Source organism: Diadema antillarum, unplaced genomic scaffold (genome assembly GCF_040938485.1).
Source record: "Diadema antillarum isolate AM-2024a unplaced genomic scaffold, OU_Dant_1.0 seq00000881_RagTag, whole genome shotgun sequence".
NCBI classification, from domain to species: Eukaryota; Metazoa; Echinodermata; class Echinoidea; order Diadematoida; family Diadematidae; genus Diadema; species Diadema antillarum.
In genome coordinates this window covers 480,165-501,426 of record NW_027271745.1, presented here as the reverse complement: position 1 = coordinate 501,426, position 21,262 = coordinate 480,165, and the positions used below count along the sequence as shown (strand labels likewise).

The window sequence follows — 21,262 nt, the reverse complement described above, 5'->3', positions numbered from 1 at the left end:
CAACACGTACCTTCTACACATTTTACATACACACCTTAAGTAAGATAGAGAATAATCGCATGCCTAGATGTACAATGTACAATACACCTGTGCCTACGATTGCACACCTGCAACTTGATACCAGACAGTTAATATCAGTTAGTAGAGAGATAAAAACAGATATTTGACTTTGGACGATGCCTTGCCTGGGAGAGACCTGGGTTGAAAGGTTTTATCTTTATCTTCCTTCACTGATACATCACTGGAGTCAAGCAGGGATTAAAACATACAACATGTAGGCCTACCATGTGACTTCTCTGATCTGCTTATTTTGATTATTCAATATTTGATAAAACCTTCCATGTCACGTGCATAATATGGCTCATGTATATACAGATTATACCTGTACTTTAACTTCAGACAATTGGGATTTAATTTACGCTTTGAAATAGATTTGAAAAAAAAAAAAAAAAAAAACTTTATTTGTTACATTCAAGCCAGACAAATGGGTCTGTTTGGTGAAGACTACTTGCAGAGGGGTACCGAAAAGATTTAGCATGCCTTGGTTACAGAAACATCATGCATATTGTCAACATATGCAACAGAGAATAAATCATACTGGATTCCAAAAGCAAACAGGAGCCATGACAAATCCAAATAGCTGAATGTAATCTACACACAGTAAATTCTTGGAAACTGAACTGTGTACCAAAATCCCCTTAGTCAACACCATTATACAATGCAATATAGACATCATCATTTGCTCCCAGTAAAACCCAATCTAGTTTGGACCATTGAAAACAGTTTTGGTGATATGGAGCAAGTAAATTTGACTAAATATTTGATCAAGCAGATTTCCATTCATTCTTGATAGGATAAGACTGGGTTGAAAGGAAGGGGAAGAGCAAAATGAAATTGAAACACATGCATGCACACACACACACACACACACACACACACACACAAACACAGCTACAAGGTGTGTATGAATAGAACTTGGTGAAGACCATATGCTTGTGTATAGTACATTTGTAGGCCTACACATTTACACCCTCCTAACACCTACAGTGTACATGTATGAGTATATGTGGGACTTGGGTATAGTCAGTTACAGTGATTTTTTTAATTTTTGTTTTGTTTTGTTTCTTTTGTACAACCCCTTACATTTCTACTCGATCATCAAAATTTCATCTACATTGTAAAGAGTACAAGCAATATTCCTTTCTGCATTGATCAAGTGTAAACATGTACACCTTACACCTACACAATTGCTTAGTATACAATGTAACTTATTTTGAATCTTCTTTAATATAATTTACAAAATACATTACATACTGTAAAGAAACAGATCTCTGTAATGCTCATGTGAATTCTGTTATACATTACTATAAGTTGCCATCTCCTGTACAAATATGTTACAATGTGGCATCTAATTCAAAGATGAACGAAGGAGGGAGAAGAAGGAAAAACAAGATTGATACGAATAAGATACAAAGAATTCACTTTGCTAAAATTGTCATACTGTAATGCTCACTTCAGGACACCACCATGAGAATTCAATTGAGACAGAAAGGCATTCCAGAGATTCCCCCCAATTCTATATTTTGGTAATTATCACATGTTTCTCATGATAAAGATGCCTCACACATACATGTACCCTGCAACAAAAAGAGTCAAAAACTGATGAACAATGTGCAATGCTAAACTTAATTATGTCGCTATTTTCAAATTTGTCATTTAAGATATGGATGTTATACATACATTGTACATTGTACCAGTATGTATCAGACATACATTTTATGTACAATTGATTTAAGGAAGGTTGGGGCAGCTTTCTGGATGTACACAGCTCATAATCAAGTGTAAAGCATGTCTTGACAGTGAATAGTGGGAAAAAGAGATACATGTACTAATATGCACACATCTCTAAATTTCATTGCATTATATCCGTTAAAAACATATCTATTTATCTTTTTAAATGAAGGCATCATGTGCTGCTAGCATGTACTGTTTACATGATTACTCCAGCACATGGGCACTAGTCTGGGTGCCAAAGCCACTTTTTGGGCCTAACCTTGTTTTACCGTCCACCCAATGATTTTTGATGGTTCTACCCTATTTCGGGGGTGCTGAATCCGAATCTGGATGATGCAACTCTTGCATCCTTGAGGGTTTTGAGATATTCAAAATGGCCGCCAATATGGCCGCCCAAACCGGAAATTCCCATGTATTTCCTTCTAGATGGTGAGAAATTGAAAACAATTGATGGTTTTACCCTATTTCGAGGGTGCCAAATCCGAATCTGGATGATGCAACTGTTGCATTCTTGAAGATTTTGAGAAAAGGAAAACGCCGATTGTATGATGAAACTGATCAATAGCTTTTGAAACCTTATCTAGAAAGGTAAGTATTGCATGGGATGTATTGTGGTTTTGTCGAAAACCAAACTGATAATCAGAGATTATTTTATGAATATCCAAAAACTTTTAATAATCTAGAATGAACAACTTTTTCAAGTAATTTCGATATAGAAGTCAACAAAGATATAGGTCGATAGTTACGAACATCTTCCCTATCCCCATTTTTATAAATGGGAATTACTTTAGAAATTTTCATATCCTCAGGGACAACTCCATTACACAAAGACAAATTAAAAACGTGTACCAATGGATCAACAATAAAATTGATAATATTTTTCAAAAGAACATTGTCAATACTGTCGTGCCCGGCACTTTTCTTGTTTTTCAAATTCTGAGCAATATCTAACAATTCATTTCTCTCTAAAGGAACAAAAAACAATGAGTTAGGATTTCGAGTTTGTAAAAAATCAGAAAAATTCTTTTGACTATCCGGAATATTGCGAGCAAGATTATTGCCAATTTGTGAGAAATACTGATTAAAAATGTTTGAAATGGATGTGGCATCATTAATAGTCAAATTATTATGTTTGATTGTGGTAATATGTGGTTTCTCCGTATTTTTATTAATAGCTGTATTAATAGTTTTCCACGTATTTTGAATATCATATTTAAACAAAGATAACTGATTAATAAAATATTTATGTTTCTCACACCGTATTACTTGCGTGAGAACATTCTTATATGAAGTATATTTATGATGAGATTGCTGGGTGCGTTTAATTTTATCAACATAATACAAATTATTCTTACGGTTAATCGATCGCAACAAAGATTTAGATATCCAAGGCAACCTAGGATATCTTTTGTAATTGTTACATTTTTTTTCTAATAATGGGAACATGTTTATCCAAAATAGAAATTAACGTTTGCATGAACAAATCATAAGCTACAGTGGGATCCTCATTATCATATACATCGGTCCAGTCCACTCTGTTTAACTCGTCTTGTAACCTAACTATATTGTCAGGTGTCATTTTCCGGAAACTTACCATAGGAGGCTTTAAAGAAATTCTACGGTTAATGGGAATACAAGAAAAGATGGGATAATGGTCAGATAAATCTGATAAAATAATTCCGGAGGCAGGTAAAGGGCTGATGTTACAGAATATATTGTCGATAAGTGTTGCAGAATGATTGGTAACACGAGTTGGTTTTGTTATAAGCGGTAAAAAAGACGAGGAAGTCATTATATCCAAAAAATTTTGGGCAGTGTTTAAAGTCTGAAACTTTAACAAATCAACATTAAAATCTCCCATGATAAAACAATCTTTATTATTAAAAGTTCGGTTTGATAATAAGGATTGTACATATTCAAAAAAATCATAAATATTAGAATTAGGAGGTCTATATAATACTGACACAATTATATTCTTTGAGTAAGGGACCTTAATTTCAATAACAAGTGATTCAACAATTTCACTCATACAATTCAATTCATCATGAATAACATAATCCAGATTTTGTTTTACATAAAAAGCAACGCCTCCGCCCATTCTCTGATTTCTGCTATTATGTATGAATTCATAACCTGGGAGTGAGAACATAGAAGTGGAACCCTGAGTGGTCCATGTTTCACTAAGACCTATTACATTGTAAAAGGATCCATGAGTGCCATCCATAAATAAGCGAAAATTATCAAAATTATGATTCAAACTCCTTATATTCAGATGCATCGCAATCGTTACCTTCAATCAAAGATTTGATATTGTTAATTGAGAAATATTCTGAACTTGGATATTGCTCATTGTTATTCTGACAGAAATTAACGCTATCCTCATAAAAATTAAAAGGTAACTGATAATCTTTACTACAGGGGTCATTAGTTGTCTGTGTTTCCGTGTTTTTTCTGAACATTTCAAAAAACTCATCACTGTTTAATGAATGAAAAGCAAAGTCTTCGACACAGAGTGCTTTTGAAATTTCCCTTATTGATATCTGCTATAGTGGTCATGGATGCAACCATTTCCAATGACGTAATCAGAATAAGAGACAAGTTTTATAAAAGTACGAGGCGAGACTCGTCAGAATACAAGACAAGTTTCAACACCAAATACCAGCATGCTACAATTTAATTTTACTCTATTGATAGCCGAAAAGGATTAACTTCACATCTGTTAAGCCATATTGACGACCACAAGCATTATTAACAATTATGCATAAAGGAATTTTCAGTCGTATCTTTGTGTTTGTACGTTTCAGTATGATGTCAATATCACTTCTTCTTTTTTCAGTACGTGTTAAAGTTCCGTTTGAGACATATCGGAATATCTCAGTATATTACAATATCATTGTGACAGTCATTTTGGATGCCAAAATCTTTCGGCTGATTTGACAAATCCGCTCAACTGAGTTGAATGTTAGAATACGAATTATTGTTTTTCACCCTGGGTTTAATCCTCCGCTTCGCGTTAGAGCACAATACTTCACCATTTAAGTGTAAGAAAATGTTAAGGAGTTTCCGCTTATACAGGACATTTATAGATGTCTCAAACCCTTCAAAGACATTCAGCACCCTCGAAATAGGGTAAAACCATCAATTTATTTTAAAATTTTCACCATTAGGAAAAAATATATCAACACTGGAATTTCTGCCACATATTTTGGCTGTCATCTTGGACGTCTAAAAACCCTAAAGAATGGACCAATTTAAACAACCAAGTTTCGAGGGTCACGGTGCTGAATAGGGTCTAAAATTTTCCAATTTTTGACAGTTATTTTGGTGGTCATCTTGGACATCTCAAAACCCTAAAAAAAGAACACGAATGTTGCATCAACCAAGTTCGGATTCAGCACCCTCAAAATAGAGTAAAACCGCCAATTGTTTTTAATTTTACACCATTTAGAAGGTAATATAGGGCTTACATGGAAAATTTTGTTTTTGACGGCCATTTGGGGGCCATTCTGGCGGCCACCTTTACTATCTCGAAACCCTCAAGGAAGCAAGAGCTGTATCCTGGAGCATCATTCAGCAAACTCAAAATAGGGTGAAACCACCAACTGTTTTATATTTTACACCAGTTAGAAGGAAATAGGGGGTCTACCTATGAATTTCCGTTTTTGGCGGTCATTTTTGGCGACCATCTTTACCATCTCTAAACCGTTAAGGATGCAAAAGTTGTATCCTGCAACTTCGGATTCAGCACACTCAAAATAAGATAAACCACCAATTGATTTCAAATTGTCACCATTTACAAGGAAATACATGGGAACTTCCGTTTTGGGCAACCATTTTAACGGCCATCTTGAATATCTCAAAATCTTCAACAATGCAGAAGTTGCATCATCCAGATTCGGATTCAGCACCCTCGAATTAGGGTTGAACCATCAATTGTTTTCAATTTCTCGCCATTTAGAAGAAAATACATGGGAATTTCTGGTTTTAATTGGCGGCCATTTTGGCGGCCATCTTGAATATCTCAAAAACTTCATGGATGCAAGAGCTGCATCATCCAGATTCGGATACAGCACCCTCGAAATAGGGTAGAATAATCAATTATTTTCAATTTCACACCATTTAGAAGAAAATACGTGGGAATTTTGGGTTTTGGCGGCCATATTGGGGGCCATCTTGAATATCTCAAAATCCTCAAGGATGCAAGAGTTGCATCATCCAGATTCGGATTCATCACCCTCGAAATAGGGTAAAACCATGAATTGTTTTCAATTTCTTACCATTTAGAAGGAAATACATGGGAATTTCCGGTTTTTAATTGGCGACCATTTTGGCGGCCTTCTTGAATATCTCAAAAACTTCATGGATGCAAGAGTTGCATCATCCAGATTCGGATTCAGCACCCTCGAAATAGGGTAGACCCATCAATTGTTTCCAATTTCTCACCATTTAGAAGGATATACATGGGATATAACGAATTTCAGGTTTTAATTGGCAGCCATTTTGGCGGCCATCTTGAATATCTCAAAAACTTCATGGATGCAAGAGTTGTATCATCCAGATTCGGATTCAGCACCCTCGAAATAGGGTAGAACCATCAATTGTTTCCAATTTCTCACCATTTAGAAGGAAATACATGGGAATTTCCGGTTCTAATTGGCGGCCATTTTGGCGGCCATCTTGAATATCTCAAAAAGTTCATGTATGCAGGAGTTGCATCATCCAGATTCGGATGCAGCACCCTCTAGATATAATAGAATCATCAATTATATTCAATTTCACACCATTTAGAAGGAAATACGTGGGAATTTTCGGTTTGGGCGGCCATTTTGGGGGCCATCTTGAATATCTCAAAATCCTCAAGGATGCAAGAGTTGCATCATCCAGATTTAGATTTAGCACCCTCGAAATAGGGTGAAACCATCAATTGTTTTCAATTTCTCACCATCTAGAAGGAAATACACGGGAATTTCCGGTTTGGGCGGCCATATTGGCGGCCATCTTGAATATCTCAAAACCCTCAAGGATGCAAGAGTTGCATCATCCAGATTCGGATTCAGCACCCCCAAAATAGGTTGGAACCATCAAAAAAAATTGGGTGGACGGTAAAACAAGGTTCAGCCTCTGACACCCAGACTACACGTACAACACGCACTGCACCCTGCAACTGCAGCAGGGGAGCTATAGTAGCTGGCACAGTCATTGTGGCGGACAAAGGGCAAATACATCCGTCGGTTCTAAACAGATACTGATTGACGTGACAAATTAATAAATGACCAAACACAGCAAATATGGCGTGTTTGCACGCCCGGTGAACCCTGCAGTCGGAGAAATGCACATTGCGTGTTGTAATCATCATGTGTGTATAGAGAACAGGGTTATGTGTAATGAAACATATTGTACTGACTCCTCCCTTTAAAGTAGTAGTGCCCACACTGTCACGCATCCGTTGATGTTGTGTAATGTACAGCGTACAACATCATCAGATGAACAACATGGAAAGTCGCCCAGTACTGTCCTCCTACAAATGTATTTTAACCTCACTTAGAAAATTATATATAACGGTAACTCTTATCAACCGCTCGTCCATTGAGTCTGAGCACCAAATGCATAAGACTATCTGGTTTTGCCATAACATTACATTTGTGCACTGAATGCACAGCCGTCGTGCATGACGACTGTGGGCCAATACCAGATGTGTTTTCATGGCGATGTCAGGAGCCGCGGAGTGGGACAATATCATTCAACGTCCCACGCATGAATGGAAGAGCCACCAGCCTGAAAGGGCAGCCCACAAAAACTTGAGGATGAAAAGGCTCTGCACACACACACACACAAACCATGGAGGTAACCTCCATGCACAAACCAAGTCAACATAACTTTCACATCAATAATCCCACCAATCCCATGTAATGCAGGTATAAATGATATCCACTGGGGTTAATAGCTAATTTGACCTCCCATGATTCTATGGGGGAGGTCAACTCTATTAAACCTACCAAAACATTGGAAGAAAAAAAAAGTGCTGATTTATATTTTTGCCTTTTATCTACTATAAATGCTCTACAGGGTGTCCCTTCAAACGACGCACTGTAAAACCAGAAATGTTCGCATGCATTTTGATTTCGTGAATTTTGCAAGAGTCAAGATTCGCGAAATAAATATGCACACAAAATTTCTTGTCTAAACTACATGCACTAAATGCCAGTGGCAATTTGCGAAATATTCAAATGCCGCGAAGATGGCCATCGACTCCATTTCATGAAAATTTCATGCCACAAAAATATTTTGCTTTTAGGTTATCTGTGATGCCCGATGAGGCCCAGGGAGTCAAAACAGTGTTTTCATGATGCATTGCATTAAAAGCTCATGAAAACATTTAATAGAATTAGAAAAAAAATTAAAAGAATCAATATCAAGCCAATTACCCAAACCTGTACATCAGAAATTAGAAAGTAAATACTTTTGTATGTCTGCTTCTTGCTTTTTCCAAACAGACTGGGAAATAAGTACAAGTTATGGTGAATCTATACTGGAAATAAAAGGGCTTCAAAGGAAAATACTCCAGGCATTGCTGTATCCAAGCACCTGCTGCCTGCAAGAGCAAGACTGGAAAATAAACCTCAAATTGAAACCAAAATGACACTCATGAACTCTACTGTCAAGAGGTTTCGTTAGCCATTGAGGTATCAATGAAAAAAAAAAAAAAAAAACTCAAACTACAATTACATCTACATCTTGTAAACATGTCTCATACAGTTTTGATAGCCACAATCCAATGGCATATGCCTGCATTTGCACTTCAACAATTATTTTCTGTGCATGCACTACACAGGTGAACACCTTCATGATATATCTGACATTCTGTTTTGCGGAAATTAACAGTAACGTCGACTCATCATAATCGATGATTGAATACAGTCTGGTGCACACTTCACCACTCCCCCCCCCCCCCCTCCAGAAAAAAAGGGAAAAAGCAGGTACATAGTCACTAACTTTGATTTCCTTTATGTTTTATCCAACAGTAATTATCAGAAAATGAAATGCCTATTCATCAATTTCAAATGCACTTATGATCCACTTTTAATCAGCAAGTAATCAACAACTGAATTTTATCCTGCCATCAGAATCATTACAAGTAAACTACTATTACAGTACATATGTAAAGTCAGTAGATTCATTATTTACTGTACTTGTACCTGATCAACCAAGTATCTTTAAACTCCTGTGGCAGACATCTATTTTGATAGATGGCAATAAAACAATATCAGGTTAAAGGCATAATTTACCATTTGCAGATGAAACAAAAACCCAGCATTAGTACATGTACTTCAAAATAGTTCTAAATGTGAGTTAGGGATAGAAACAACCAATATAAAAATTTGAACCAGTATAATCAATGGTAAGTATTGTTATACAAAATGTGAACAATAGTTATAATAAAAATGTTTCCAGACTAAACCGTCCACAGTTATGGTTTAATGAGAAAAGTAGTGATATCTCCATATATTTTAGGCTTTATTGCAAAAATTTTATATGGTACTGGTAGGATGTTTTGTGATACAACTGACCTACACAGCATCAATAGTGATATCTTGAACATTCTTAAATCACTGCTCCCAAAGGTAAACAGGACTTTTAAAGTACAATTTTACAAATGTAAAAGTTACCCTAATAAAGAGCATAAAATGAGATAGCAAACTGTTTATTGGAAGGTTCAACGGATCAGTACAAAAAATATGAAAATTATGGGATTTCTAAGGTTTACAGGTTCTTACCAAATGCAAATTATGTAGGAAACATGTTTTCTTGGCTTATTTCATGTTGACCAGAAAGGAAAAATATAGAAGATTTGTGAATAGATCATGTTATCATCACCTCATTTTACCTCATCTAATACTTCCTGTGTTCATTGCATTACTCATGATGTCATATTTTCCTAAAAACATTGTAAAAACCCCAATTCCATAACTTGCTTGAATTCGAACTATGACTGGTGAAACTTCTACATTTTTTGTATAAATCATATTTCATTGATTATTGAGGCCAATTTGAATGTGGCGTACTCTAAAAACAGTGAGACGTGAATCACATGTGCACATTATTACATAATGTCCCATCCTTTTAATCCTCTCATGACCCATATCCTGAAATCCTAAATTGACATTGGGATTGACAGAGTTAAAGTCAGTCGTGATGAACAGTAGTGCCAGTGATGTGTGCCAACCACATAATGTGATGCCAGTCAGCTGTATTGGTTCCACACTGCCAACAGGCTGAGTATGTATGACTCTCCTCAAACTCTCGATATCCACACCTCCCTGTACGTCTTGGGGGCCTCACTTCATTATCGGAGGGCAAAAAACTATTTTCTTCATTACTCCGTTCTCTCTTCCTCTCATTCTTTCTTTCCTTTTTCTCTCTCTTTATCTCGTGTTCTCTCTCTCTTTTTGCTCCATGCACCATTGTAGAAATCTACTCTAAAGCTGTGAGTCATCGCTTTTCTGTTTGTGAAACTTTCCAAGTTGTAAAGACCTGAAATGAAAGGGCCAAGTTCAGGCCCATGTTGTTATTATGTTTGAAAATAAAAGTACATGATCGAGTTTCCCCATGAGCTACTTTGAAATTTCTTTGAACATTGAAGCAAAAGAAAGATCTGTACAATAAATGATATCACAAAATGTAGGGAGCCTTCAGGTGTATGTCCTTGAATGCTGTGTCTTATACAAAACAAATAATCCTTTGCTAGCTTCTCTCAACATTGATGACTCATCATATAGCAAATAGACACACATCTGATGATACTTAGAATTATATTTAGTTGAATACTGAATCATGAATGACAAAAATTGACATGTTGCCGCCTCATTAGTTATTATAAATCATGCATCACACAACACTAAACATCTTTAAGGCAGATCACATTCCTTAGTCTGATTTTTTTTTTCTGTGTGTGTGTGGGTGTGTGTGTTTTCTTCTTCTCCTTTTTTTTTTGAACTTGGCAACTGGCTCTGTCAAACTGAACAGATTTAAGCCTGTTTGAACAACCAACAGGCACTACAATACATTTACTATATAAGTGTACTTCCCAAGCTGCTGTTTTTGAGCTTTGAAGTTCAAATGACAGCAAGACATTACATTTCAGCAGAACCTCCCCCCCCCCCCCACTACCCACCCCCCACGCCTGCACCTCCTGGCCATGCACTGTCATGAATTCATAACTTTAAAGGAGTATCTCATTTGTATTTTTATGACATTCATTAAAACAAGAGGAGTCTGGCTCCTGCATTTTATGCCATAATTGTTCTACAATTCTAGCTAACTATACCTCAGGGCCTCACCTGTTAAATTGCATGAAATGACTACGGTTTGATGCGAATGATCTGTACTCTGGCAATGTAAAGAATCTGAAATGAGAATCAAGTATAGCGGTTGTCATGTTGCCAAGTCTTTTTTTTTTTTTTTTTGGGGGGGGGGGGGGGAACCAGAGAGGGAAGGGGAGAGCGGAGGGGTTAGAGGGAGGAGGGGGGAGGGGGAAGGGAGGAGGGGGATAGGGAAAAGACCCTACGTGCTGGCATACATTCATGAACAACTGGATTTAGGCTGCATGCAATCATCATGAGGAGGGACTGCATTCGATGCTCCTCGGGATCGCCGTGTCAAGACATATCACACAACAATACATCACAGTCCTAATCCATGGCACAAACCCGGTCTCGAACAGAGAGAGCAAACATGGGTATGATGTTTGCTTCTCCATACACTTCAGCCCTGCTCCGTATGGGGGGCATTACATACATTGTAAGCTTTCACCCAGACACACATGATGTACTGTATGCTCAAGTTTGCACTGGAATGCATTGTAAATTGTATACTTCATGTAAACGTAAGCATACTGCCTAGTACGAGTGGGACTGCACAAGCTAATGTCACGATCTGCCTGGGAACTTTAAATTTGGACAGGATTAAACACTGGCATGATTTCGACATGTTGTTGTGTACTTTGAATGCACTATATGATGAATTATTTAGAGTTCAGCAATTCACAGTTTGTATACTTTTTCTCTAGTTCTTTTTTTTTTTTTGGGGGGGGGGGGGCGCAAAGGGGAGTGGTTTAAGAAGACAAACAGACCCTCATTCATGTCTGTGCTCCGCAGGTACAGGAATGAGTGATATGTCTGTAGTAAATGCTACAAAAAGTACAGTGTACTCATGAAAAATGTATCAAGCATTTTGCATAGACAGATTCTTGTTTGCTCTTGCTATCCCATCCAAACTTAGGACCAATACAGATCATTTCTGTTGTAAGTTTGACCTTGACAAAACCAACAATCTTTCTCTTTTAATCACTCATCTAAATATGTTTAGATTACATGGTATCCATTTAACCAATGACATGTAAAAAGAAATATACCTCTTCAATAAATCTATCTGAGAAGATTTATGTTTGCAGATCATGTGATCTCTCATTTGAAGTACTAATAAATATTCACTGTGCCGTGTACGAGTTGAACGTCAAAAACACTCACTTGCACGCAACTTCAAGCCTCATAAAAATCAGGCACCGTACAATAATCATGACTGCAGAGAGATACATTTCAATTTTGCACACCATATGAATAGCAGATGGATGAGACCTATTCCACGTGGTTCACTCTATGGTGATTGGCAATAGTCTGAGAATCAGAATGTTATCACATCTAGGCACATCAGTTACACAAGATGATAAGCTAGCTGTATACATGTCAAAGTGATTCCATTCAATTTCTGATGAACTGATGGAGTAGGAACCACTGCATTAATGTACTGTCAGCACTTCATCATGTACATCTGTCCTTTACAGCTTTCTTTTTCTTTTCTTTCTTTTAAATCAAGCTTAAATACAGGAGTGCCAGGCAAGAAAGGCATTTAGAACTGCAATGTGGTACTTTCAGCTAGTGCAAGAGGTGACTGATGTCTTTACCTTTGAGGGTCACTGTGTTCCAATAAACCTTGGATCTAATCACAATGTACCTTACAATATAAACATGTCATAAACCAAAGTACAACAGTCACAGTTCCAAGCATACAGAGTCCAGAACAAAGAGTTGCTGCCCTTTTCCCCCTTCTTTTTTATAACACATGAAGCACTTTATGACTTCCTACTTTACAGAAACATCAAAGCAATACGATCAATTAATTAAAAAAATCCATCTGCAGCGAGAAGCAAACTTTTAAGAACAAACACAAAAACTTTCAAACGAATCATAAAACATATATACAAATATGTGAATTAATCTCACAGTAATAAATTACATTTTAATCCAACTGACAAATCAAATGTTACTGATACACATCTTTCCTCTCATTCTACTCCCTCCTTCTTTTGTTAAAACTGTCAAAATGAGGAGCAATATTATTTTTGAAACTGCTCACCCAATGACCAAGGCATCAATTATTGTATCTTCACTGAATGCAGTTCCCAAAAGGCATATGTACATGTAAACACCCTTCTCTGGCAATATCATAAAAAAATCAATCTACACTGTACGTGAGACAAAAAAACAAACATCTTTCAATAGTACAATTGTATGTCATGACGAATATAAATGTGGGTATTCGTAAAGAAAACTAGATTAGGTCAAGACATCAACAGTTTCGTTTGAATTTCTCTTGATCATTAGAATCAAGATGAAACTTAAAAAAAACCCCTTACCATATATACAGGAAAACAAATTCGACAAAGTTTCTCTGCAGGCAAGGTTTTGTTTATTTTGTTTTGTGTTTGGTAACTACCACTGCAGCTTTGGCATCAAATATTCAAATCAATTTTCATCCAGGTTCTCTAACCATTTCGGCCGCAAGACGCCAATAATTGCTGTCTCCTACGAACCATGGTCTCACGGTACACGGCACACATGCCTACATTAACCTAAAAAAAAAGTCTTCAAGTCAGTACCAACAACGGTAACCACATTTGCTCCCTGTCATGCCCTACTTAGTTCGAACACGGGGTGGCTCGTGCTGTGTTGTTTGAACTCATTCGAGTGTTCATTCACTTTTCGTGTAGTTTGAGAACCACATGGTAAAACACTTTACTTACTGTGCTTGGATTTCAATTTGCCGATGATCCTCTGCACCAGAATTAAATCCTCCGTCTTCACGGCCTGGACTAGTTCGCTGTCCTTTCCCATGGTGGAACTGGACTGGTACTGGTGCTGTGTTTACGACTCCCACCCCAGGTACAGCACAAAACAAATCCGATCAGCAGAGGTGTACTGGGTCCACTCAATGGGCTCAGCCTATCAAGATGCACATCTACAGATAAATCCCAGTGACAACTGCTTGAGTATCTATGCTAAAACATCAAACAATTCCCTTTCATAAGGATAACCTAGACATCATGGTCACTTTTTGTTGAAGACTTTTAAGGGTTATCTTATAGTCAAATCATGGTGAACACGATTATGATTGTCACTGAAGGGTGACGGTGCAGAGAGCAAGAACGGGCAGAAACCGTATGCCCTGCATACAGCCATGTATGGAGTTTCACGTTCTGCTACAATCTATAAATTCATCTGGTTAGAAATGAACATGTTCACCGGACATTGGTAGCTACCACTGCCTGATTCTAATAATAATTACCCTCCTCCGTTTGTTTCCACACACGTGCTATTTCATGAGCTAGCTACAATGCACTGACTGCGGAGAAACCATAACACCGAAAACCTAGTAAGAGAAGAGGTCCGCTTGGCGTTGTGCTGTATTCCTGCTGTCATCGGGCGTAGACAGAGGGATCACAGGGCAGGGAGGGAGTTACAACGGCGCGGGGTTGCCCCTCGGTACCGCGCAGAACAGTTGATAAATATTCACTGGCCGTCCAAAATTGAGAACACAATTACTATCCGAAGCGTGACTTCAATGAGATATCATCGGCAGAAACAGAATCCTGATCTACTCCAAACATATATCCATCTCGTCTGGGGAACGGGCCAATATATCCTCGAGCTCGAATACTACTCGTACTGCGACTGCGTGGCCTTGGAGTTCCGTATTTACACCCATTCACTAGACTGGTCCTTCGCGTATCACTGCACTGTGTCATCGCAGGATCACTAGGAGAAGGCAATCAGGGTATTAAAGTACCATTCAGTGACCGGTCGACAACTGGTGTCGAAAAATAGAATATTGCGTGAAAATCCCGTCGCCCGTCGCCTATTCCAACGGAAAAATGAATAAAATATCAATATCCTATTTTCAACTGAAAATGGAACACAGGATAATGGATTTGCTCTCAAATTCTGTTTTTCGCGTTTCATTATAATGAAATGTCAAAAAATGACTCAAAATCCTATTTTCTGAACATTTCAAAAAATAGGAAATGGAAAACAGGATATCGGTTCGATATTCGTTTTTCCATTTTCCATTTGCAACGAGCGACGGGATATTGAAGACCGCCCCCAACGGCCACTTTATTTCGACACATAAATCAGTGGTAGCGGTTCCGTATTATTCAGCGTCTAGAAGAAAAAGACTATACCTTGGCTACGATATGCTACGCACCTCATCAAACTATCCAGCAGGCACAATCATGGCGTGTAGCTCTTTGTAGCGACGTGCTCTGCTGCGAAACGACAAGTTTGTAGAGACTTCCGACCGTAATTATGCGATGTTTCCATCTACTGAAAACCTTTTTCTTCTCCGACTGAAACTGAGATGAACTAAGAAAATAGTTTTAGATGAAATCCTCGAATTTCAACAACTTCACCAATCATAATGTCGGTGAAAACCGTGAGAAAGGAGTTGCGTTTCCGTTGTCACTGTACCCAGTGCCGTATGTGCCGTATATAAGGCACTGACTGTACCAGGACAACAGGGAGAATAGTACCAATCATATCTTTTCTTGGGGGGGGGGGGGGGGGTGGAACTGGTAAATCTTATTTCCAAACCTATTCAGCAATTCTATATAATTATAGAGACTCTGTTTTGAATTTGTTTATCATTTATGACCAGACCATTGCGCTACATACTTTGTTCTAAGTTTCTTTTCTTATTATGCAAACATCTAGGATTAGTCTGACAAATTTATAATCATATTCTACACAATATCCTCTGTTGGTTATGATTCACCTCTTTTCTCACCGCATGTTTTTTTAGCTGCCCCTACTTTTCATGCTTCTCTTTGAAAATTAGCCCTAAGTTTAGCTGAAAGGGCAAATTTCTTCCCATGAGTGGGAATAATGGGGATAATAAAGAGGAAAACTGTCTTTCTTTGATTATGTATGCGCGCATGTGAGTTGTCTCGAATTCATTGTTGGACATGTATCTTTGATTGAATCAGTTAATATTGTTCTATAAAAGGTGCCTTTTAAACGATATGTTACATTGAATTTTCTGTCATGACCAGTCAGGTGGACAGTCCATAAAACAAAATAGAGTGTAGTCTCATGGTCCACCTGGTGGTTACTTCTGGACATACACCATCACATGAAATTGAAATGAAATGATCACATAGAAAAGCAAGAAAAGAAGGGGCACCTAAAGAACTTAATGGTGAGAAAAATGATGAATCACAACCAACAGAGGGTTTCATTTGGTGTATGTTTTGTGTATAAATTTGTGAATCTAATCTTAGATGTTTGCTGATAATAAGAAAAATACAGGTGAACATAAAACGAAGTTATTATTGTTATCATTATTATCATTATTTATTCAACATTTGCAATACAATACAAGTGATAACAGATAAACAAACAAAGCAAACAAATTACTTTAAGGATACAAGATGTCAGGTTTTCCTTGATGGTGAGCTTCCCTATGTTGCCGGGTTGGAAAAAAGCAATCAAACTCAACTGAAGGAAGCACGTCAGGAAGTATTTGAAGACACACACATAAAAAATAATAATAGTAGATAATAATACAAATAATTTCAAATTGAGCACGTACACCAGGTGAATTATTGTACATGAAAACTAGAAATATCATTGTGGGAAATGGTATTCGTCCCTCCCCCCCCCATAAAAAAGTCACTCCAGTATACCAAAAAAAAAGTGTTATCAGAGTACATCTCTGAAAAAACCCCACAAAAACAAATATAACTGCACTGCTAACTAATAATATATTCTTAGCACCCAAATCCTATCCGATGACCCAAAACCTTTGCCCCACCCCCCCCCCAAATAAAAAATCACCTTCAGACAACAAATTCACGATACCAGGTATCATCAACATACCCAAACCATTTTAGATACACAATAAAAATAAAAATAAAAAATGATTTCAAACCCTTAGCTTCGTGTATCGTTAACCTGAGGCTCCATGACCCGTTTTCTCTATGAAAATCCTTATGTGGTAATACATACACCACTGTGCAATTAACAATGTATATACGCACCGAAATTCATAAATACTATTGGGTTTTGTGAAGAATGACTAAAAAAAAAAAACAACCAAAGACAAAAACAGTGAAATACTGGATCAATTATATGTATGTCCTACACATAAAGTCTGAAACCCAGGGACAATAAGGTTGGATCGGAAGCAAAACTAAATATAAATCAGTCAATCATAAATCAAAATGTATAAAAAATAATCTTAAATTCAATTCAATTGTACCTTCGAACTGAAATCCCGTGGTGAATGGTGTTCGCCCCCCCCCCTCCAAAAAAAAAAAAAATAGTCTGTGTGTCATAGCAACCAAGAGCAGTCACATAAAGAGTAACAGCAAAAACAAAATCACAATCCTGGTCCTAGCACATTGAAAAGGGAAACGCAACTCCTTTCTCCGTTTTCACCGACATTGTGATTGGTGAAGTTGTTGAAATTCGAGGATTTCATTTGAAATTATTTCCTTAGTTCATCTCAGTTTCAGTCGGAGAAGAAAAAGGTTTTCAGTAGATGGAATATCGCATAATTACGGTCGGAAGTCTCTACAAACTTGTCGTTTCGCAGCAGAGCACGTCGCTACAAAGAGCTACACGCCATGTGCCTGCTGGATAGTTTGATGAGGTGCGTAGCATATCGTAGCCAAGGTATAGTCTTCTTCTTCTAGACGCTGAATAATACCAGGGAGGTGGAAATTCCACCTCCCTGATAATACGGAACCGCTACCACTGATTTATGTGTCGAAATAAAGTGGCCGTTGGGGGCGGTCTTCAATATCCCGTCGCTCGTTGCAAATGGAAAATGGAAAAACGAATATCGAACCGATATCCTGTTTTTCATTTCCTATTTTTTGAAATGTTCAGAAAATAGGATTTTGAGTCATTTTTTGACATTTCATTATAATGAAACGCGAAAAACAGAATTCAAGAGCAAATCCATTATCCTGTGTTCCATTTTCAGTTGAAAATAGGATATTGATATTTTACTCATTTTTCCGTTGGAATAGGCGACGGGCGACGGGATTTCCACGCAATATTCGATTTTCCGTCACCAGTTGTCGACCGGTCACTGAATGGTACTTTAATACCCTGATTGAATGCGCATGGGAGGGCCAACTGTGCAGTGTATTGATGGGGCCTGAGTAACGTACGTGCGCATTGGTGATCTCGTAACGACGCACCTGCATCTACGAGAGAACACTCTAAACCGAAACAAATGGAGAGACAGCACGTACAGCGGGGTGGTGGTAAAAGGACACAAGGGGTGCAAACGTGCGACCCATCGGAGCGGGCTGGTTTCTTAACACGGACCAGAGTGCTACTGTACACAGAGCTCCACACACACAGTGTATGAATCTTGAGGTACAGATTTGACGTGCATTGAGGCGTAACATCTGACGGGGGCGACACGGACCCTCCAAGCCAGTGTCAAGCCACACACCTCCTTCATTACAAGGTCAAGATGAGTTGCTTTGAAGTGTCCGGTAGAGGGCTTTTCAAAGCTGCAAAGCGTTCCGACTCTAGAAACGCCAGTTCAGTTAATATTCGTCTTTCTGTCATTCGTCAAACATGATTATTCCACCATGATATGCAATGTAAAAAAGAGGGCATATATGCCTATAACTGTCCACAGGCAGGCTTAAATATTAACATAATATCAAAATACTATCAACATTTATTTGGTCTAGTCGAGAGCGGGAAAATCCCTAAGCTGATAGAGCGTGAAGATCGGGAAGACAAAATCATCTCCACAAGAACTTTGGATTTTGTTCGCGTCCTCTCCGCGCAGATCCTCTGTTCGCTAATTGCGGTTTGACACCCCAAATTAGTACATCCCCATTCGAGACGCCTTCAGGATGAGCCTCGTGCAATATCCAAAGTGAGCGACGAAAGGAATCTCAACTCGGACCGCTGGTAGCCTTAGAGACCCCTTGTTTGATCTTACATTGCCATAATGGCAAAACATAGGATTTTAAGCTTTTAATAATCTTGCAGTGGTCCTCATGTCACAGAAAACTTTTTCCTCCACATCAACGCAGACACACATCATACGTACACACTCTCGAACAGTTTTTTTTCTTCTTCTTCTTCTTCACTCGCATAATTAAACGCACGTACACGCACACACGCATCCACATACATGGGTTCGTTAGCTCAACCCCCCCCCCCCCCAATGAACGCTAATCCACTTAGGATATGCTAATTTTCACCTTATGAATGGAGTTACTTTTAGGCGATTGTTTTGAGGTATCTCTTTGGTCGACGCCCTTAACGCAATTCGATCCTGACAAAATAGCGCGTCCCGCTTGAGTAGGTCCTTGTATACATGCGTCTAACCGAAACATTCGATAATCTGATTAGTTCCCCTTACATGCTAATTAATTAACGCTAATATAATGTTCGTAGTTTTGACAGGCGGTAGAAGGAAGCGAAAGATTGATGGGGGAACTGACAAATATTGGTATGTAAATACGTTTCTGCGTCATTTGTATTGGTATTTTAAAGTCGTTATCATCTAGAACATGATTCACAAAGAATGCGTGTTGTATGATATATAGCCATGATAGTTCAAACTTATTGGAACAAAATCTAAGAGATCAAAAAATACATGAAAAAATATATAGATAGATACTGTTTCTCAAAGTCAAACGTATGAAAACACAAGTAGATTTCTAGAGGTTTGGTACGGCTGAATAGATATGTATAATAAGTATAGATGTGCATAATAAACTATATCAATAGCTCCAGCAATATAGATGCATTATAGTCGAATAGGAACATTATGAGAAAGACAGATTATACGTGTATAACAGACAAGTTAAGAGGGAGAAAGGGCAAGAACTATAGATAAATAAAACGTATAGACCAATCGAAATTGGGTATCTATATGATCTGAAAGTTTCAAAGGATAAGAAGTATTATTATTAAAGTATAATGACATTATCTATTTTTACATTTATTTTATTTAGATATTAAAGTAAAGTCTTATCATTTGGATTACCTAGTTCGGGGGTCCACTTTGTGCATGAGCAGAAAAAGGTCATATACAGTGCGTATCAAAAAAAAGGTAATCCAACTTTGGAGGGCTACAATTGTATAATTATCAGCTTAATGGAGAGGGAAATGTTGGTTGTGAGGAAAGAGAAACTCTTCCTCTTTCCATTGATACCTAATTATGTTGACAAATGTCATGCATGACATGAACTTTAAAGTCAACAATGACAAATTGCACTTTTCCAAGTTTGCGTGTTTAAAATTATTGTGAAGGAACAATGCATGTCTCACTGCATGCATGGATGAGATCTGTCATTGAAAATGGTCATATCATCCGGCCAGCCTGCACGACTGCAGGTTCGTGTTTAGGGTTTTCTTCTAACCTTAATGATTCATAACCTTCAATATGGCCACATTGTCGATAACTTGGTCCTTCCCATAAAGGGTAAACCATTATCCATTTTCTCTCTTCATATTCAAGACATGGTTTGTCGCTGCGAGCTGTGTGTGGAATATGAACAGAGAAAAATGGACTGTGTGGGTTGGCCTCTGTGGGAGTGACCAAATTATCGGACAGGTGGCCATGTTAAAGGTTATGGACCATAAAATGTTAGGAGAAACCCTAACCTGCAGTCGTATATACAGGCTGGCCTATTTAGTCACATTCAATGACAGATCTCATCCATGCAGTGAGACATGTATGTATACGTTGTTCCTTCACAATAACACGCAAACTTTGAAAAAGTGCAATTTGTCATTGTTGTCTTTAAAGTTCATGTGCTCAGTCATGCATGACAATTGTCAACATAATTAGGTATCAATGGAAAGAAGTTGAAGAGTTCCCCTTTCCTCACAACTTAACATTGTGCTCTCCATAGCTGACAATAAATTATTATAGAATTGTAGCCCTCCAAAGTTGGATTACTTTTTTTTTATACACCCTGTATAATTATACGTACCAACTTTCACAGGGCGTGTTGGTTTGTATCAGGTAAGCATCTCAGTGATGTAATGATTATTTAAGTAATCCTTATACTTTTAATTGTGCCATGCATGCCAGCACAGTATCCCCCCTTACAGCAAACGTGGTATATGACATTCTCATAGCAAAATAT

General features: G+C 37.8%; 1 protein-coding gene across 1 annotated transcript in view; it reads right to left on the bottom strand.

Moving 5' to 3' along the window:
• LOC139740778 (caskin-2-like) overlaps positions 1 to 14,816 on the bottom strand; it is a 71,102-nt gene extending 56,286 nt beyond the window's left edge. Inside the window, exon 1 of the mRNA XM_071651351.1 lies at positions 13,874 to 14,816. Coding sequence (XP_071507452.1) covers positions 13,874 to 13,964 — 91 coding nt within the window. The 5' untranslated portion in view covers positions 13,965 to 14,816. The remainder of the gene's footprint in view (positions 1 to 13,873) is intronic.
• Between the last annotated feature and the right edge of the window lie 6,446 nt (positions 14,817 to 21,262).